The 22,342-nt window shown below is 42.5% G+C and overlaps 1 protein-coding gene across 3 annotated transcripts in view; it reads right to left on the reverse strand.

The window, feature by feature from the left end:
- Nucleotides 1-22,342, reverse strand: part of LOC134347888 (polycystin-1-interacting protein 1-like) — a 62,152-nt gene that overhangs the window by 8,198 nt on the left and 31,612 nt on the right. The window contains exons 1-2 of one of the 3 annotated variants that reach the window (XM_063050467.1): nt 20,796-21,012; nt 245-10,256 (exon numbers count right to left, since the gene is read on the reverse strand). In XM_063050467.1, coding sequence (XP_062906537.1) covers nt 9,537-10,202 — 666 coding nt within the window. In that variant the 5' untranslated portion in view covers nt 10,203-10,256; nt 20,796-21,012 and the 3' untranslated portion in view covers nt 245-9,536. Of the gene's footprint in view, nt 1-244; nt 10,257-20,795; nt 21,013-22,342 lie in introns of those variants that run through there. The other 2 variants (XR_010018288.1, XM_063050466.1) reach the window with 2 other exon arrangements.

Here is a 22,342-nt window from a genome sequence, read left to right on the forward strand (position 1 = left end):
CCCTCCTCCCCCTTTCTTTCTCCCTAGGCCTCCTGTCCCATGATCCTCTCATATGCCTTTTGCCAATCACCTGTCCAGCTCTTGGCTCCATCCCTCCCCCTCCTGTCTTCTCCTATCATTTCGGATCTCCCCCTCCCCCTCCCACTTTCAAATCTCTCACTAGCTCTTCTTTCAGTTAGTCCTGACGAAGGGTCTTGGCCCGAAATGTCGACTGTAACTCTTCCTAGAGATGCTGCCTGGCCTGCTGCGTTCACTAGCAATTTTTATGTGTGTTGCATGAAATTCCAGCATCTGCAGATTTCCTTGTGTTTGTGGCTAATAAGATCTTTGTCATTGTCTTCTTAGTCTGTAAGAGCTGAAATGTTTCTCTGCAGGCTGGATGGGATAGAAGAAATGGAAAATAACTTTTTTGTAGCATGTGTATTTCTCATGGCCGCTTTGAAAATAGCAAATGCCATGGAAACATTTAACAAGAAGTGACAGAGGATCAGAAGATTGTGTGGGTAGAAAATGCAAGGGTAAAGAGACCCTGATGGGAGTTCCTACTGGCCTCCAAGTAGCAGCCAGGATGTGAGTTTCAAATTGCAAAAGGAAATGGAAAAGGTATGTAAGAAAAACATTGTTTCATGAGGGATTTAAATATGCAGGTAGATTGGGAAAACAGGTTGGTGCTGGATCTCAAGAGAAGGAATATGTAGAATGCCAATGAAATAACTTTTTTAGAGCAGCTTGTAGTCAAAACCACTAAGGAAAGGACAGTTCTGGATTTAGTGTTGTGTAATGAACCAGATTTAATCAGTGAACTCAAGGTAAAGAAACTCTTAGGTGACAGTGGACATAACAGAAACATAGAAACATAGAAAACCTACAGCACGATACAGGCCCTGTGGCCCACAACGCTGTGCCGAACATGTACTTACTTTAGAAATTACCTTGGGTTACACATAGCCCTCTATTTTTCTAAGCTCCCTCTACCTATCCAGGAGTCTCTTAAAAGACCCTATCATATCCACCTCCATCACCGTCGCCGGCAGCCCATTCCACACACTCACCACTCTCTGCGTGAAAAACTTACCCCTGACATTTCCTCTCTACCTGCTTCCAAGCACCTTAAAACTGTGCCCTCTTGTGTTAGCCATTTCAGCCCTGAGAAAAAGCCTCTGACTATCCACACAATCAATGACTCTCATCGTCTTATACACCTCTGTCAGGTCACCTCTCATCCTCTGCCATTACAAGGAGAAAAGGCCGAGTTCAACTTATTCTCATATGGCATGCTCCCCAATCCAGGCAACATCCTTTTAAATGTCCTCTGTGTCCTTTCTATAGTTTCCACATCTTTCCTGTAGGTAACCAGAACTGAGCACAGTACTCCAAGTGAGGTCTGACCAGGGTCCTATAGAGCTGTAACGTTACGTCTCGGCGCTTAAACTCAATCCCATGGTTGATGAAGGCCAATGCACCATGTGCCTTCTTAACCACAGAGTCAACCTGTGCAGCAGCTTTGAGTGTCCAATGGACTCAGACCCCAAGATCCCTCTGATCCTCCACACTGCCAAGAATCTTACCATTAATACTATATTCTGCCATCATAGTTGACCTAGCAAAATGAACCACCTCACACTTCTCAGCCCAGTTTTGCATCCTATTGATGCCCCGCTGTAACCTCTGACAGCCCTCCACATTATCCACAACACCCCCAACCTTTGGGTCATCAGCAAATTTACTAACCCATCCCTCCACTTCCTCATCTAGGTCATTTATAAAAATCACAAAGAGTAGGGGTCCCTGATGGAACTACTCTGCAGTTTGAGAGGGTGAAGTTAAAATTAGCTGTATCGGCAATACAGTTGAGCAAATGTAATTACAGAGGCAAGAGGGCTGGTCTTAGTTCATTGGCAGGGATCCTAGCAGAACAACGATGGCAGGAGTTTCTGGGATTAATCCAGAAGGTACTGTATCATTTCTTCCCAAACAAGAGGAAGAGAGAATGAAGTAACTGTGGCTGACAAGGGAAGCCAAAGAAAGCTTAAAAGCAGAAGAGGATATGCAATATTGCAAAAATTAGTGGGAAGGTAGAAGATTGGGAAACTTTTAAAAAATAGAAAGGGAGAAGCAGTCAGAAAATATGAAATGTGAAGGTGTGCTAGTCAATAATATGAGGATATCAAAAGATTTTTTTCAGAGATATAACGAGTAATAGAGAGGCAAAACTGGACATTAGACCACTGGAAAATGGTGAAGTAGTAATAAGGAATAAAGAAATGGCTGAAGAATTGACTAAGAGTTTTGTATCAATCTTAATGCAACATGCCAGAGAGAGTCGGAGGTGGGGTGGGTCGGAAGTAAATGTAGTTGTTATCACCAAGAAGAACATGCTTGGGAAGCTGAAAGGTCTGAAGATGGATTAATCACTTGGACCAGACAGAATACATCACGGTGTTTTGAAAGAGGCGGCTGAAGAGCTTGTGGAGGCATTAGTGGTGGTCTTTCAAGAATCACTGGAATCAGGACTGATTCCAGAGGAGTTGAAAGTTGATCCACTCATTAAGAAGGAAGAAAGACTTTAGTGGTTGGTAGGATTTTAGAGTCCATTATTAAGGATGAGCTTTCTGGGTACTTGGAAGCACATGATAAAAAGCACCAAAGTCAGGATTGTGTCCTTGAAGGGAGATTTTGCCTGACAAATCTGTTGGAATTATTTGAGGAAACAACAAGCAGGATCAACAAAGGAGTGGCAGAGTATGTTTTTTTAATTGAATTTTAGAGCGACTTTTGAGAAGGTGCTGCACGTGAGGCTTTTAAACAATACAGAGTCTGTGGTATTGCAGGAAAGGTACTGAACAGAAGATTGGCTGACTAGCTGAAGACTAAGAGTGGGAATAAAGGGAGCCTTTTCTAGATGGCTACCAGTGACAAGTGGTGATCCACAGGGGTCGGTGTTGGATCGAGTCCTGTTCAGGTTAGATATTAATTATATAGATCATGGAATTGATGTTTTTGGGACCAACTTTGTGGATGGTAACAAGATAGGTGTGGGGAAGGTAGCGTTGAGGAAGCAGGGAGTCTGCAGAAGCACTTGGATAGATTGGGAGAATGGGCAAAGAAGTGGCAGATGGAATATAGCACCTGGAATTGATATGGCCACGCTCTTCGGTAGAAGGAATCAAGGCATAAGCTATTTTTTTAAATTGGAAGAGAGGTGTATAGGGACTTGAGTGTCCGAGAGCAGTATTCCCGAAATGTTAACTTGTATGTTGAGTTGCTAGTAAGGAAGGCAAATGCAATTTTAGCATTTATTTTAAGATGACTAGCATAGGGTGTCATGCTGAGCCTTTATAAGGCCTTTGTCAGACCACATTTGGAGTACCGTGCACAGTTCTGAGCCCCATATGTACTGGTGTTGGAAAGGCTGCAGAGAAGTTTTACAAGAGTGACCCTATGAATCAAAGGCTTAACATATGAGGAGTGTTTGATGGCTCTGGCCTGTACTTGCTGGGATTTAGGATGATGATGGGGTGGCGGGGGGGGGGGGGAATCACATTGAAAACTACTGAATATCAAAAGGCATACACTGAATGTACATGGAGAGGTTGTTTCCAGTAGTGAGAGGGTATAGAACCAGAAGTAACAGCCTCCGAATAAAAGGATGTCCCTTTAGCACAAAAGTGAGAAGTTTCATTTGCCAGAGGTTGGTGAATCTGTGGAATTCATTACCGTAGTCAGTTGTGGAGGCTAAAAGTTATTGGGCATACAGTAGATTCCATTAATTGGGGCAGCCGCTTATTTAGGGCAACTCCTAAAGAACTAAAACTAATTGAGAAAATAGCCAGGATTCCTTTTGTTAATTTGGGACGCTATGCAGCTTAATTGGGACAGGAGACTGTTGCCAGCCAATTTCTAACTAGTGTCAGTCTTGTGCACTTGTGTGTCTGTTGGACAATACAGTATACTTAGAGCAAATTCTTCTTAAATAGCACTGCGTGTGTGTGTGTGTGTGTGTGTGTGTGTGTGTGTTGTGCGTGTTCAAGTCAGTGATTTTTGTCACTGATAGTTGGTGAGGAATAAGCAGTAAAACAATTCAGAACTGATTTGCTCACTACGGTTTCAAACATTCAGGCTTGGAGATGCCAAAAATGGCTGGGAGTGAAAGTGAGATGATTTCACTATTTCAATAAGTAAGGGATTACAAAGAATTTGAAGATATTCCAACCACCTTGAATGTTACAATGAAAATGAAGATAAGGAGGATGTAATTGTTGATAGCATTGTACAAAGACAATCCATTATCTGCAGTAGGTGTCTGTGCTGATTTTATTTATTTACAGTCAATCGTAAGAACATGGATGAATTCTTCCGTAGATAACTAATAAGAACTAAAACACAGTTTTATAGTACTGTAGAGGCATTGGTAATGTTCTAATTTGTTCTGCATTTCTTTTAAATACATAATTTGTTACTCAGTTAAATGACAGTTGGTCCTTTTGTACTTTTTAAACTATTTCTATGAAACTCTGGCTAACTGGGGCAGTTGCTTAATTGGGCCAAAATGTACAGGTACCAATGTGTCCCAATTAATCGGAATACACTGTATTTAAATCTGAGGTTAATAGGTTCTTGATTAGTAAGGGGATCAAAGGTTACGGGGAAAAGGCAGGAAAGAGAGATAATAAATCAGCCCTAATGGAATGGTGGAGCAGACTCGATGGGCCAAATGCTCCTTTTGTTATGTATGGTCATCTTATAGGATTTGGAACATTAAGAAGAGGGGAAAATTTTAAAAATATCTGTCTGAAAATCTGTTTAACCACAAGCTAGTCTGCAAAGTTTTTGTTATTGTGTGGTTGACCTGTACCCACAATACCACAAAGCAGAATCATTAACTGTCAATCATGTATACGTTGCACAGATATATGAATTTTTATATTCTCCCTTCAGTAAAGCTGAATTTAACAACAAATTTGTCAAAATTGTAAGCAAAGGAATAGGTGTCTTAACATTTTGCTCTTCATGATAGCTTTCCATGGAGAGACACTGAACGTAGCTTTGGTGCTATCACTGCAGAACCACTCCCTAGTTTGTAGGAGTCTTGTTGGTCTTTAACCATGTTACCCTACATTGACCCTACAATCTTTATAGCATAGGGTTTTCAGAAAATCAATTGTACAGATTCTGGGTACCATTGCCTTCTTATCTATTTATTGTTTTTTTAATTTAGAGATACAGTGTGGAACAGGCCCTTCCAGCCAGGCAAGCCACCAATTTAACCCTACCCTAATCTCAGGACAACTTGTAATGACTAACCTGTAAGTCTTTGGGCCGTGATAGGAAGCCGGCGCACTTGGAGGAAACCCACGGGGTCATGGAGAGAACGTGAAAACTCCTCACAGATGACACTGGAATTGAACTCTGAACTACGAATGCCCCAGGCTGTAATAATGTCGCGCTAACTGTTCTTGGGCTAAAATCAGGCCACGTCACTGATGTAGTCCAAGGGAAGGGCAAGAGCCAATACAGTGTCGTCGCAGAGGTTGCCAGAGTGAAATTGTAAACAACATCAAACAGCTCTGGATCTCTTCCTCAGGGTTTACTCCCGAAGCCTCTCCCGTGGGTATGGTTGCAAGGTAGTGGAAGTTTAAAACCAGAGTTTTCCTTCTCCTAGGCGGGCTGCTGTCTAAGACTGATGAGCTCCATCTGCCTGATCAGTCCTTGTGAAGTATCATATATCTACCTATCGTAATCCCAATTTGCAGGACTTGGCCCAGAGCCCTCTATGCTAAGTCATTTCAAGTGCTAATCTGACACTTTGAGGACACCTACCTTCATTATTGGGAAAAAGTCTCTGGCTCTGTCTATCTTTCATATTATCTTATACACCTCCATCAAGGTACTTCTCATCCTCCTTAGCTCAAAAGATAAAAGTCCTAACTTCCTCAACTTCTCCTCATAAGGCATACTCTGTGATCCAGGCAACATCCTGGTAAATCTCCTCTGCATCTTCTCTAAAGCTTACACATCCTTCCTATAATGTGGCGACCAGAACTGAACATAATACTCCAAGTGTGGTCTAAGCAGAGTTTTATAGACCTGCAAAGTGGCTCTTCAACTCAATACCCCAAATAATGAAGGTCAATATACCATATGCCTTCTTAACCACTTGTGTGGCAAGTTTGAGGGATCTATGTACGTGAACCCCAAATTCCTTTTATTCCTCCAAACTGTTAAAAAAAAACAAGCCGTCCTTGAACCTGGTGGTATGTGCTTTCAGGTTTTTGTATCTACTGCCTGATGGGAGAAGGGAGAGGACAGAATGCCCAGGGTGGGTGAAGTCTTTGATTATGCTGACTACTTTACTGAGGCAGCAGAAAGTACAGACAGAGTCCAATGCTCAAAAATGCAAGGCAGGGCGCAGCTTCAGAAAAGAAAGACATCCCTTTAGAAGAGTGATGAGGAAGAATTTCTTTAGCCAGTGGGTGGTGAATTTGAGGAATTCATTGCCACAGTCGGCTGTGGGGCCAAGTCATTGAGTACATTTTAAATAGATTCGTGATTAGAAAGGGCATCAAAGGGTACAGCGAGAAGGCATGAGAATGAGGTTGAGAGGGATAATACGTCAGCCAGGATGGATTTCAGAGCAGAATTGATGGGCCAAATTACGTAGTTCTGCATCTACGTCTTATGGTGTTATGTTGTTACCCTTCTGGAGGTATCTACAGAACAACTGCATAAATTTGTATCAAGTATGAAAGGGAAAATATGGGACTGGGAACACAATAATCTCCATTAGGTCTTGGCAATCTCCACATGACTGTCTGCCTTGATTGAATAACATACCATGAGTGGAGCCCACACTGACGTGAGGTATTGGGTAGTTAAGGAATTTGCTTAAGGAATTACAAAGTGATTGTTGCATGTAGCATAGACTTGCTTTGTACAAAAAAGATGCAGACAGTGAAAGGATCTCTTACTGATACCTTTGAAGACTGAGATTGGTGGAAGCTGTGTACAAAATATCTTTCTGCCACTGCGTAGACCTTTAATCTATGTCTTATGATCAATTCTCACATGGTGAGCTCCAAGCTCCTAGTCCCTTTTTGTGTGTGAAGAGCAAAAGTCCCAGGTTGCACCCAAATGCTACAATTTATACTGGCAGTGGTGGAAGTGTGTAGTGTGTGACCCGTGACTGACGCTGGATAAACATCAGTGGTGCCAAGGTACATCGGGCACAGAAATGCCATCAGCCCAGGGTAAAATGTGTGAGTTGTGGATAAATGTATGCTCAAATGGATCCATTTCATTTGTTCCTGTATCCGGTTTCCTTTAAATGCCAAGGGAACAGCTTTTCTCTAATACCAGCAAATTTCCTTTGCAAAGAACACTTTCCATGCATGGATTACCTCAAGGTTTAAACTGCAGCAGATGGAAGTCATCTTATGCATAAATTTATTTATGGTCTAAGGGCCAAAAACCCCTTCACACTGCTAAAAACAATATTGTGAAGCTGGAAATAAGTTTTGTCAAGAGAAGACTAATTTTGTGTACATTTCTATGTTTTTTTAACATCAATTAGAAATCAGATTCCTCCTTTTTCAGCATAATTTTCATTATTCCTGAAACTTAATTTTCTGGCATAAACTTTCCCTTATTTTTAACAGAGGAGCATCATGGAACATGCGTCTGCAATGTGATTTTCAAATATACTGAAAAACAAATCTAAATCTGTGATTTCTACAACTTCAAATACAGTATTACATGTGCACTTTGCTACTTTGCCTGAAGTAGTCAGGGTCTAGGATGCTCTCAGACTTTTAATCTCGGCGCCATTCCTAGCTGTTGTTGATCTCTGTGCATTAAAGTTGTCATCCACACTCTATGGCAAATAAGAGAAATGTTTTTCGACTATTCCTTTGACCTACATGAGCAGGTAAAGTGGGCAGAGACATTTTGCTTCTCCAAAGTGCAGGAATTCATAGGAATATACAATGAGTCCTCTCAAACATGCCCCTGGTGACCTTCTCCAAGGAAAAGCTGGAGGGTCTCTGCTATGTTCTTGCCCCATCTGGTCCTGATGAAGGGTCTTGCCTGAAATGTAGACCTTTTATTCCTCTCCACAGATGCGGCCTGACCTGCAGAGTTCCTCCAGCATTTTGGGTTTGTCCTCCTGGCACTGTTCTTGGTGCAATCCCCTCACCTCCCTCTAAACAATTGGGAGCACTCACCCATTGCCTCGCCTTGCCGTCACTGCAGCATCCATTCACTCACAGGATCAACAGCCGAGTAGCTTGGACAGTTTTGGTTGTACAGTGATATGTCCTTTCAAGAGTTGGCTGCATTAGACCCTTTCACCTGCTGCATTACATGCTGCTGACTACAAGAACTTTCAACACATTCATCTGTACCCAAACCAGACATTTCCTTCTCAGTGCTGCCTCTTACAGGTAAATACAACAATATTGTTCTGTGAGACTCACTTCTGATGTTCACGTCCTTCAAGCAACTTCGGCAAATGGGATGCGATGACCCATATTGCTGTCTTAATACTAGAAAAAGATGCAGATGAATTCTAATACTACTGTTAGTAGTCCTTTCCTTCTCTGAGGATTGTCGTCTTGTCGTGGTGGAGAGGATTGTGTGTTCCTGAGATCGTGAGAGTGGTGCCTTCTGGATCTTAGCTCCTGGTAAGGTCATCCTTGGCTGTAAGGTCAAGGGAGAGGTTCCAGACAATGAGTGATTCCATCAAGACATCAACGGCAGAAGATGATGGCATATAACAACAGCAGTGGAGGAAGGCTCAGCAGTGAAGGTGGAGGAAGCCTGTAGCAGTGAAGGATCCCCAGTCATCTTGGATGCCATGCCAGTAGGCTCTGACCCTGATCTGTCAAGTACTGTGTGTTGGCTGCCCATGCATCAGCCTCCCCACATTAAACGAGGTCATGCTTCGGCATTCTCCATTAAGGGAATAACTCCTTGGCAGCACATCATACCAAACTCAAGTGATCACCCTACTACTCATAGTCCCTTTCCATTTGTCCTGAAGTGATTTTTTTTTTCTTGACCCAAGAAGGTTTAAGAATTTACTGTCCAGAAATGTTGGGCCATACAAGCCCAGAAGAAACGGAAAAAAGTATGGTATTGTCAGTGCTGTTAGTGCCACATAATGTTGGTGCAAAATGGAGAATAAAAGTCTGTCTTTCGTGATTATATATATATATATATATTTCCATGGAAGAAGCCTTGAAAGTTTTTACCATGATCAACATTTTCTCTGTTACAATAAAGAAAGTTCTTTCTAACAGTAAAATGGCTTTGCTTGCATTATGTTAGCCCAAATCAAAATGTATATATTTATCATGTGCTTCCCCCTTTGTTCATAAGGGAAATTTCTACAGAAATGTGTTAAAACTAGACTGAAATGATAAATGGAACATTTGTGTGCAGAAGTTCCTCAAAATCTGTGCACTCATGGTTTTTTTGTGAGTGCAGCATGGCTGCATGGCTCTTTATGGTTGGTCAGACGCAAACTGATTGCGCAATTTCTAAACGTAGATGAATGTAACAAGGGAACTGCCAGTGTCCGAAGGCAGAGAAGTTGTGTCATATTGAAGATCTGGAAAATATTCTGCAATGTTGGTGACATCTGGCACTGAGTAGGCTTTTAATTTGGAATCTCCATTTAATAGCGCCATGTTCAAGAAAGAAATGTAGAACGAAAACCCAGTACCATTCTGCAAAGGTGACTCAACCACTGCTCCCCTTGTGCTGTATATCGTTAAGTTTTGCAGTGGATACACATTTGCCGTTGGATTTGTCACACTGAGTTCTTTCAGGCCAAAGATGACAAGGTATTCAGTCAATACGGCATCAGGGTTGCACAACGAAAGTGTGAGGCTTGGGACCGACGAGTAGTTTAGCAGCAGCCCCACTGTAGTGGTGTCTGACACCCACACGACTAACTTGCTGCTGTGACTAAAGGTTGGGCTGGCTTTATCAATATCCTTAGACAAGACGGTCCGACAGTTGCACCCAAGGTTGGCACGGGCGACCACACAGTCTGGGATGCTGGAGATACAGCTGCAGTTCCGAAAGTTGCTCTCCTTTTGGAAGATTAGTGTGTGGTTGCTGCTCCTTAACACAGAGAAGCAGGCACAGCAGCACAGAGCCAAGAGCACCAGCTGGTTTGATGCTGCAGTGGTCGTCACCATCTTCTCAGCAAAGTGGTAGGCAGCCTAACAAAAGTTCTTCATTTTTCACAGGGTCTGAAACAAATAAAGAAGGAAACAGCTTGTAACATTTATCATATTTGGAAGGTAATTTAAAAACATGGTAAAATCTTTTGTTGAAGTTGTTCAGATGTTTTACATAAAGGGTGGTTAAATTGCTAAACCACTAAAGTACATCTTTACATTAATTATGGAACCGGAAATTCAGCTTCCTGCTCATATAAAGAACTAGAAAGTTTCATCAGCACTTCTGCCAATTTCTACCTTGTTTTCACTTTCACTTGATCCAGCTGTGACTTTTCCCTACTCTTTCTTGATTTCTGTGTCTCCATTTCATCGGATAGGTTAGCCACCATTATCTATGTGGAGCCCTTTGGATTTCACTTTCACAAAATTCAAAGTTCGAAGTATATTTATTATCAAAGTATGTATACATTATACAACCTTGAGATTCATCTCCTAACAGGCAGTCATAAAACAGAAATCCAAAGGAACCCATAAAAAATACAGTTGAACACCCTGTGTAGAGGGAAAAAAAAACAATAATATCCTTAAAAAAGAACTCATAAAAAAATAAAAGAACCCATTAAAAAAAGAAGACCGTCAACCACCCAATGTGCAGACAGGAAAAAAACACATCATGCAAACAAGAACCACAAGCAAATAACCACTAAAGTCCACAAGGAGAGTCCCATAGTTCAACGTAGAGCCGAGACGTGGAGCAGTGATCTGAACTGGCCCGTCCCCCACCTTTGGCTCCGCCACCCTAAGCTTTTCAATCTAAATCGACGTTCAAACATCGGGTTCAATTGCCTCACTACGCTCTGGGGCCAAGACCATGCTACCTCGATTCGGCCTGTACCTGGCCCTTCCGATTCAGCCCAGTGTTTAAGTTTCCATCCAAGCGTCAAAGTTAGTCGCTCCAATCTGCTCTGGTGCATGGGCCCCGATTTCTCATTTGACCTGAAATCAGCTTTTCGATTCAGCCCTTTATAAATGTACCGTGGAGAGCATTCTGACAGGCTGCATCACTATCCGGTATGGGGGGGTGGGGGGAGGGTGGCTACTGCACAGTACTGAAAGAAGTTGCAGAGGGTTGTAAATCTAGTCGGCTCCATCTTGGGTACTAGCCTACAAAGTACCCAGGAGCGATGTCTCAGAATGGCAGCGTCCATTATTAAGGACCTCCAGCACCCAGTGTCACAATGGGGTGCTGGGAACGGACCCAAATACAAGACACAGACACTGAAGTACAAGGAACAGGACGACTAGAGTAGGGATGTGACAAGATACAGACAAGGAGCAGGGACAAGAATCAGACTAGGGCTTGGACCCCGAGCCAGAGACTGGACAAGGATCCAGAATCTGGGTCTTGCCTTGGGCTCGGGCCCCGGAACCAGGCATGGACATGACATGACTGCAGGAGTGGAGGCTGGGGTCTTGAGGTTTGAGGCTTGGAGACAGGCTTGGGGTCTTGAGGCTTGAGGCTGGGGTCTAGGTCTTGAGGCTTGAGGCTGGGGTCTAGGGCTTGAGGCTTGAGGCTTGAGGCTGGGATCTAGGGCTTGAGGCTTGAGGCTGGGGTTTAGGGCTTGAGGCTTGAGGATGGGGTCTAGGGCTTGAGGCTGGGGACAGGCTGGGGTCTTGGTCTTGAGGCTTGAGCTTGGAGGCAGGTTGGGGTCTTGGTCTTGAGGCTTGAGCCTGGAGACAGGCTAGGGTCTTGGTCTTGAGGCCTGCAGGCTGGGGTCTTGGTCTTGATGCTAGGGTACTTCGAGGCTTGGGTATGGACTCCGAGCCAGAGACTGGGCAAGGACCCAAAACCTGGGACCTGACTCGGGCTCAGACTCCAGAACTAGGCGAGGACAAGACGAGGCTACAGGACTGGACATGGTTTGGGTGAGGAACTCCTGGGTAGGGTGAGACGCAAGGACAGGTAAAGGCACATGTACAGGACTGGACTAGACACGGACTGGACAAGAGCCTTCAGGAGCACGGAGCCTTGGACTAGAAGTGACAGGAGCATGGAACACAGAGCCGGGACCCCTCCTTGGGAACAGGACGTAGGGCCGGGACTCACACACATAACACAGAGCCGGGACCCCTCCTTGGGAACAGGATGTAGGGCCGGGACTCATACACAGAACACTGAACATGAAGAGACAGATCCCAACACATGGTGGCAGTAAATGGCTGGACCCACCTAGCGAAGGCATGAACACAGAGCCAGATCCCAACACTAGGTAGCGGCAAACAGCCGGACCTACCTAGCGAAGGCATGGACACAGAGATACACACAACAAAAGACAGTTCCTTATCTTGACCTAACAAGGCTGCAGTCTTGCTCCAGTGGTAAAACTTCAGTGATACAAGCAGGGGTATCCAGGCTAGGTGAGCAGGCAGAGAGTCAGGCGAGGTATCCAGGCAGAGAGTCAGGCAAGGGGGAAAAAGACAGGGAGGGGAACAGGGCAGTCCAGCAGGGAATCCATGGTTTGCAGAGGTATTTATTTCTCAGCCCCAAAACGAGAAACATGTGCCCACAACAGAAACTGGGGAAATCCAGAAACCCCGGAACAAAGAACCATAGACTGGACCGTGAACTGGAACACGGACTTCATGGACCGGACTGTGACACCTAAGGCAAGCCCTTTTCTCACTATTACCATCAGGTAGGAGGTACAGAAGCCTGAAGGCACACACTCAGCGATGCAGAAACAACTTCTTCCCCTCTGCCATCCGATTCCTAAATGGACATTAAACCCTTGGACACTACCTCACTTCTTTTAATATTCAGTATTTCTGTTTTTTGCATGTTTTTTTAATCTATTCAATAAACATATACTGTAATTGATTTTCTTATTTATTATTATTATTTTTATTTTATTTATTATTGTTATTTTTTCTCGTCTATATTATGTATTGCAGTGAACTGCTGCTGCTATGTTATCACGTCACATGCCGGTGATAGTAAACCAGATTCTAAGTCTCTATCCAAACATTGACTTCAGTCTAATTGATATGCCCAGACCTCGCCATCTCTATTCGGCCTTCAGCACAGCGCTTAAAATGATCAAACCTCAGGTCTTCCTTGCTCTTAGCGATGGGACAGTTGGCTTGTCTTGCCTCAGTTCTGCCACATTGAATTGCCTCCAAGTCCAAAGGGAAGTTATGAACTATTACTTGTGATGGTCGTTTGCCAGTAAAAGTAAGATTTAAAAAGTATTTAGTTGTTTTTCTTGTTTCGTTAGCCACCAGCCAGTGCCTTCATAAATGTGTCTGACATTGAAGCCATGTAAAGTATCTATTCTCCCAATTCTCCCATCTCTGTCACATCTGTTTTAGTTCGGACATCTCCCAAACCTCTGCTTCCATTGGAATAATGGAATCATAAAATTGTACAGCACTGAAACACTCTGTCCATGCTGACCATGGTTCCTGATCTCATTTGCCTGCTTTAGGTCCACATCCTTGTATCTGTCCCAATTCCTTTTAAATGCTGTAATTATATCTGATCCCACCACCTCCTTTAGCAATGCTTCTCTGACAAGAACTGTTGTCTGTAAAAAAACTTACTTCTCAGATCTCTTTTAAAAAGCCTGTATTTCACCTTATGCCTTTATGTTTTTGACTCCCCCCCACCCCACCACAATGGGAAAATGTTTTTGATTATCTACCCTATATATGCCTCTCAGAATCTCATGTAGTTGGAGCCTTAGAGCAATCCAGCATGGAAGCTGGCCCTTCTGCCCATCTTGTCCAGGATGCCTATCTAAGCCAGTTCAATTTGCCCATTTGTGGCTCCTATACCTCTAAGCCTACCCTGTCTACATGCCCATGAAAGTGTCTAAATATTGTTATTGAACCCGTCTCAACCACTTCCCCCAGCAGCTCATTCCCCATGTGCACCACCCTCTGCATGAAGGGGGTTACCCCTCAGGTCCATTTTAAATCTTTCTCCTCATACCTTAAACCTATGCACTTTGGTTTTGGAACTACTTTCCCCGAGGAGAAAGACACCTTATCGTAACTCCCGTGATGTTACACATCTCTGTAAGATCACCCTCAGTCTCCTGCTCACCAAGAAAGAAAGTTCTAGCCAGCCCAGCCTCTAAGATCCCCAAGCTCGGGGAACATTCTCATAATTTTTCTTTGCATTCCGTCCAGCTAAATGATGTCTTTCTGAAAACAAGGTAAGCAAAACTGTATACTGCAATGTAATGTCCCATTTCCTATATTCAATGCCCTGACTGTGGCAGGCCAGAGTACTAAGTACCTTCTAGCTGCGACACTATTTTCAGGGAACTATCTACTTGAACTCCCAGACCATAACCAACCCCCTCCCCATCACCCCCGGAACCTATTGTTCAGTGAAATTCCTACCCTGATTTGACCTCCCAAAATGCAACACTTTGCACTTATCTAGATCTAACACTATTTGCCATTTCTTTAGCCTTGTACATTTTGAGATCCCCTTGTACTTTTTGATAACCTCACCTCTATCATTTCTGCTGTCATATTTTTAATTTCATGATAACATGGGGCAATCCCCTCAAGCCCATACCTCTGCTTAGCTTCCTGTGACAAGCTCACTCTCAGGTGCCCGTTAGCATTCCCCAATTCTTCCATCAGTTACCAATGCCATGGGTAATTTGCTGTTACCTGTTAACCTGACAACCAACTGGAAACCAGAGCACCTGGCAGAAGCCATATGCTAATATGGCAGATATACAGAGACAGCAGTCGAGGTCAGACTTGAACCCAGGTTGCCGGAGCTATGAGAAAGCTGCATTACCTGCAGCACCACCCAGAAGATAGATGAAATGGTCCATGACCTCACCTTCTACCACACCAGTCTCTACATTAAACGAATCATCCATCATTATTTCCATGATATCACCACCAAACACCTCTTCCATCTTGCTCACCCTTTCACATTCCATTCATTCTAAGACACCCCGGTCTCATTGTGAGAAGTTTTTGGTGCTATATCTAAGAAAGGATGCACTGGTGCTGAAGAGGGTCCAGAAGAGTTTACAAGAATGATTTCAGAAATGAAAGGGTTAATGTATGAAGAGCATTTGATGGCTCTGGGACAGTAATCGCTTGAGTTTATAAGATTGGGTGGGGGGGGAATCTCATTTTAACCTGTCGAATATCGAAAGACCTAGATAAAGTGGATGTGGAGAAGAAGTTTCCAATAGTGGGTGAGTCTAAGACCAAAAGGCACAGCCTCAGACCAGAAGGATATCCCTTTAGAACAGAGATGAGGAGGAATTTCTTTAGCCAGAGATTGGTGAATCTGTGTAATTTACTTCCACAGGTGGCTATGGAAGCCAAGTCATTGAGTATATTTAAAGCAGCGGTTGATAAGTTCTTGAATAGTAAGGGCATCAAAGGCTACCGGGAGAAGGCAGGAGAATAGATAGATAGATAGATAGATAGATATACTTTATTGATCCCGAGGGAAATTGGGCTTCGTTACAGCCGCACCAACCAAGAATAGAGCATAAATATAGCAATACAAAAACCACAAACAATCAAACAACAAAATGCAAACTATGCCAGATGGAAAATAAGTCCAGGACCAGCCTATTGGCTCAGGGTTTCTGACCCTCCATGGGAGGAGCTGCAAAGTTCGATGGCCACAGGCAGGAACAACTTCCCGTGACGCCCAGTGTTGTATCTCGGTGGAATATGGCCGAAGTCCAACAGTAAAAAGTTCAATATCCGGTCTACAGACACATTCCTCGATCGTAATATGACCCAGATTGCACCATCTGTTGTTAACCAGAACAGAAAGCACCCAACTCCTTTACGCTTACCGCTCTCAGTGCACTTCCGGTCAGCCCGAACGGTCTGGAAGCCGTCTATGGAAAAGTTTTGATCGGGTATGTCCTCGTGCAGCCCCATTCCAGTGAAACACATAACATTGAACTCCCGAATAGAGTTGAGAGCAAAAATAAATTAGCCATGATAGAATAGCAAAGCAGATACAATGGGCCAAGTGGCTTAAATCTGTTCCTGTTCTTATGCTCTTATGGTCTTATTCATTTCCACCAATATGTGTTCTTCACCTATGGCTCATTCCTGTCCTATTTACACTTTCTTAACACAAACCTTTACCTTAGCTCAGCTAGCATTATCTACTTTTGTATCATTCAATCTGTCTTGTCCTCTCTCTATCATAGACCTTCTCATGAGTTTTGATTCAAGATCATTGACCTGGAGTACGAAATCTGTTTCTCTCTTCACAGATGCTGCCTTACCCTGCTGACTATTTCCAGCATTTTGTTCGTATTACACTAACATGACTGGTTAACAGGACATTGTCATGTCACTTGTGGAAACTTGCTGTGGGCTATGAGAAGGAATGCAGGAGTGAGATAATTCAGAAAGTTGAGTGATGTCATAAGAATAACCTTGCACTCAATATCAGTAAGACCAAGGAATTGATGGTGGACTTCAGGAAGAGGAAGTCGGAGAACATACACCTGTCCTCTTTGAGAGGTCAGAACTAGAAAGGCCGAGCAGCTCCAAGTTGCTGGATGCCACCACCTCCGAGGATCTGTCCTGGGTCCAATATGTTGATACAATCATAAAGTCATGCCAGTGGCTCTATTGGGAGTTTGAGTAGATTTGCTGTATCACCTGTGACAAGAGACCTAGGTGAGGATGGTTAGGACCCAAGTACTGGAGTATTCAAGACGAGAATCAAGACAGGAAATGAGCTTGAGATGAGAACAAGGTTCCAAACTAGACGCTAGATGAAAATCCAAAGTAGAGCTGCCAATTGAGCACTGAAACTCAGTTCAGGTGCTCTTTAAATATTAAAATCCTGGCACCAAAACATGGCCGCCAATTGGCAGGGTGGGCCGGATTCTTTAAAAGGGCTGTGCTAGCCGTCCATGTTCTGGCAAGTCGGAGTGTATAAACCCTGAAAGCTGGTGCGCTCGAGTGCACATCGTAACATCAACAAAGACTTCTGCAAATTTCTACCATGGTTGCTACATTCTGATTGGTTGCATTACAGCCTCGTATGGGGCCTCCAGTACACCTGCAGTCTGTGATGCAACCTCTTGTTGGTGACTTAGATAGCTCCATCATGGGCACAACCTTCCCCAACATTGAGGACAGCATCATGTGCTGAGGCCTCGAGGAGGCAGCATCCATCACCATCTGGGACATGCCCTCTTCTAGTTACTACCACCAGGGTGGAGATTCAGGAGCCTCAAGACCCACACTCAATAATTTAGGAGCAACTTCTGCCTGTTCACCATCAAGATATCTTAATCCTTGATCCTTGGATACTACGTTATTCCTTTGTTTGCACTATTTATTTAATTTGTAACATAGATTTTTAGAGAAAAAATGAAGAGTTATGTGGTAAGGGAGGGTTAGATTGATCTTGGAGAGGTTGAGGAGCTTTTCTGTGCTGTAGTATATTCTATGTCCTGTCTTTGAATTGTACTGCTGCTGCAAAACAACAAATTTTATAACATATATCAAAATCAGAATCAGGTTTATTTTCACCTGCATATGTCGTGAAATTTGTTAACTCTCAATGGATACAATTGAATATTTTCGTTTCAGCCTGGTATATATATCTCAGTGATTCTTATGCAAAGTAGCTTCATTGATTGCTACATTGCTAAATACATTACATATAGACCTAAACAGTAACAACCTTCACATGGCAATATTCCATGAGCTACTATTTAAAATTTTACAGGGTTTTCAGTATTCCTTAATCTATGCACAAGTAGAACCAGTGTTAGGGAAATCCAGAACGTAGAAAGTGTTAGTAAGTACAAAGAATAGAATTATGATACCAGTTCTGAGTTACAAACATATTAGTTGATAAACCAAGATTTTATCATTTTAACCTAGTGCAATAGCTTTGCTACTTAATTAGACCCGGAGAGATTAGGGTAGTATAGTGCAGCATGGCATTTGATATGACTGCCACACTGTTCCAGCAACCAGGCTGGTTTCAGTCCCGGCCTTGAGTGCCGTGTGGAGTTTGCACACTCACTCTGTGACCACCCGAGTTTCCCCCCACATCCCAATGATGTGCAGATAAGTCAACTGGATATTAGTAACTGGCTATTATAAATTGTCCCTTATGCAACTAAGATGCAGGGAATTCAGTGGGGATTTGAAAATAGTCTACACTGGGAAATAAGTAAGGGAAGACGACTGATGGGAATTCTGACTGCAGGTGTCAAATGACCTCCTTCTATGTCATAAGCAAATACAAGAAAAATGTGAAAATACAAGTCTGTTTCACCATCACACATACCACACCTTTATGCAAAGTTGATATCTATTGCAGTAAATCTATACTTTTCCACGTATCTTTGATTTTTTTAAACAGGAAAGAACACTGTTGAATGTGATCATAATTTATAGTTAACAGATTGTCTTGTTAATCTGGATAGTAGGAGGGTGTAACTTTGACATTCCCTGTCTGGCAGAAAGCTGATATAATCAGAAGAACCCCTTAACCCGATATCCATTCCATTGATGTGATCAGAAACTGTCACTTTTTTGACAGGCAGATGGAATTGCTCACTATTTTCACTGATGAAACCTCACCTCCGAAGCTTTGATTTATCTGAAGGATATGGAGATCTCCGGCAAGACAAAACTTGCAGTTTAGAAGTGATATTGCTTCCTAGTGCATTTCAGTATCTGTAATCTATTTCAATTTTCTTATCTCTCACAACTTTGTCACAGCAACATTAATCATTTTATAGTAGTAAATCATAATGAAGCTCTCACATTTAAAATTTTATATAGACTTTTGTTTACTTACTGAGATGAAACCACAGACCCAGTGTGTGAGTGTTACTTTTTTTTAAAGAGGAAATATTTGAATGTACTTACATGTTTGTTGCTTTGCTCAAACTAAATTTTCTCTTCCCTTTGTTTCCCTTGATTGGAACTGGGGCATGCATACCATCGCAACAAGTTAACAGTTGAGAATTATCAACCGTGAAAGTGCAGTTTGCTACAACTTGACTGACTGAAAATTTACCTCTGCCTTGAATTATTCATGAGCTCAGTTGCATCTAGACCAAGAGCTGAGATATCTTTATTCAATCTCAACTCCAATAAAATCAATCCACTGCATTTCCTCTTCAAGTTTGGTTTCCAAACAGCTTCGTGGTATACAGTAAGTCTGAATTTTAAGCCAAGAAGTGATTCCAGGCTGTTTATTTATGAACGATCCACATTCATCAAAAATGGTATGATGGCTTCAACGATCATGGGGCAGAGTTAAAAAAGTTGTGTGATCAGGTTACATAAGCTGCATTTTTATTTATTAAGGTCAGTGGAAAAAAATCATTGCAATATTTCTTTGGAAGAACCTAAATGAATTATGTAGCCCATTTATTATAAATATATTGTAACTTATATTGCAAGATATTTTGTGAAGAAATCTCAAAGTATGATCTCCTTTTTTAAACTCTTCTAGTACCAGACATACCCTGAGGGAAGATGACAGTTAAGGTTTGTTTTTCAAATGATTTCTTGCACTATAATAGCATTCTTGACCAAACTTCAATTGTGCACCACATGCCATCTTGAAGAACTTGGAGAAAAGCATTGGAGCACAGTTGTTCAAAGATGCAGGACTAAATACATGAACAATTTTGACATAACCTACTGATGTTATGATCATAAGGGGCTGCTTGTTTGGCTTCACATGGTGAGGTTGGCAGTGGAATAATCCAGAAGGGGTCATAATTTTAGTTTTCTCAGCATCAGTGATGAATTCCTAATTTGTAACATTTCTTTCCCCTGCTCTTGTTGAAAGCAACAGCTTCTGTCAGCTTCTGGCTCTGCAGGCACCAGCTGCCCTATGGTATCTGGGCCAAGTGGCCACTGCTGATGTGTCTATGATATGTGAATGATGTGTCATAAAAACTGAGCCCAACCTTATCCTCACCCAGAATTAATATGCATAATTACACACATTGATTGTGCCCTGACAGCCTTGAAGATCTTCTCTTAATGAGTCCAACTGTGAAACTCCAGCTAATTTTTTAGGCTGAAATCGCCAATTCAGCACAGAACCTGGCATTTCCTGATCACTAGTGGCATATGCGATCGAGGGGTCAATATGGACAAAGGCCTCCTGCTATAACCATCAAGGAAGCACAAATCTACATTTGTGTTTATGAATATATGGACAAAAACAGTCATTTTTCAATTCCTGACTGAGTCCGTGTTCAGTGGTATGGCCTAATGCCCCACCTTCTGGGTTGTTCACCCATTGAGCTACTGAGGCAGATCAAGTGTAATTTAGATGCTATTACCAAATTTATAAGTCACTTCAGATAAAGGTGTTCTATTTGATAATCTACAGAAAGACAAGCTTTATTTTGATGGAGAATCGGGCATGTGGAAATGAATGTGAAGCTGAATGTCAATTTGTCAAACAGATTAACATCAATCAAAGTTAATTAGCTGGAAGAAGGAAGGGTGTGCTGTTACTGAAGTCTGAACCAACGCACGCATCAGGCAGTGAGATCCACAGACAACACACACGTAAAAGAGAAAAATCGTGTGACTTACATTACGCAGATGGAACACTGTTAAATTCGGAATCAATTATCATCACCATAGTTCAATAATGCTCAGGTAAACGAACTTCACCAAGCCATGAGATGGAAGAATAATTTTCTCCAATTTCATCTGCTTCTTACTGCAAGCATATCACTGCTTTCATAGCAACCTGCTGGCAGTTGGTTTTAGTGTCTACTGTGAAAACATAGGGATGGTTCCAATTATACTGTTACTGCCGTTAATCCAGAAACCAGACTACTGTACTGAACCTATCGTCTCTAATAGCGATTGCAATTTTTTTTTAAGAGGCTACATATTTTGAGCCAGAGAAAGCTATTTGTTTCTCCTTTGTGAAGTTTTCTGGCAATAGGTTGCAACAGTAAGATTTTGGCAGAGGGGCTAAAGATTCTGCAGGCACAGTTTGTGTACTCCTGCTGTTGATCACCATTCTCTTGCTGCTCGAGTTTTGGCAATCACTGGGCTATGACACAGGGGAAGAGCAGAAGTCAGCAGCATATGCGCACAAACTGGAACAGATCCACACTGCAGAATAAAAAGTGGATAACTTGAAATGGATCAAGTTAGGAAAAACACTCAAGTTTCAGTCAAGTTTTCTATAGTTCCTGCTAGGTTTTTATAATGGGGTAACTTCAGGCTTTGGAGTTTGGAAAACCCTATAAATTCACATGGTTGTAAAGAAAAGAATGGGCATTTAGCCCAGCATGCCTGCACCAACTCTTTGAAAGAATTATCCAATTATTCCACACTCCTGGATTTTTCCCTCTGGCTAAACTATTTTCCTCTTTATTAACTATAAGGCAATGTCATTTTGAAAGTTACTATTGATGCCACTTTCGCCACACTTTTTGACCAGTTATTGCATTTCTTAATAACTCAGTTCAGGAAAAAAGAGAATCCCTTCAATATTCTCCGTGGTTCTTTTTGCAAATTTTCTTAAATCAGGCTCCTTTAGACACTGCCAGGTTTTTCTTTTCAATGCAATAAAAAAAAATGTTCCTGCTACCTTTGTACGGTGTGAATTCATGTCAGTCAATGCTGCCTTTCCAGAGGCATGGTACATTTAGAACATCGAACATAGAACATATCTCAGACTCTTCACCCCAGAATGCTGTGTCAACTCTTTAACCTGCTCCATGCTCAATCTAACCCTTCCTCCCACATAGCTGTCCGTTTTTCTATCACCCATGTACCTGTCTACGAGTCTGTTAAATACCTCTAAGGTATCTGCCTCTATCACCACCCCTGGCAGTGCTTTCCACGCGTTCCCCACCCTGTGTAAAAAAACTTTCACTGACATTCGTACAGAGAAATAGAGTGTTACTATTGGCCACAGCCATCGAGAGAGCCTATCACAAGTTGGGCCATGATTAAGAAGTTGCACCAGACTTGTCATTGTGGTTGACGGTGAGAAAGGAGAACAGGAAGGTCTGATGAGGGTGGTCACAAAAGTAGCAAATGGAATTCATTGGAAGTATGAGGATTTTCTTTTGGGGAAAGAGAGCAAGGTAAGGGTGTGCGTGATTAGAAAGTGCAGA

The sequence above is a fragment of the Mobula hypostoma genome, chromosome 6 (assembly GCF_963921235.1).
Source record: "Mobula hypostoma chromosome 6, sMobHyp1.1, whole genome shotgun sequence".
In the NCBI taxonomy this organism is placed as follows: Eukaryota; Metazoa; Chordata; class Chondrichthyes; order Myliobatiformes; family Myliobatidae; genus Mobula; species Mobula hypostoma.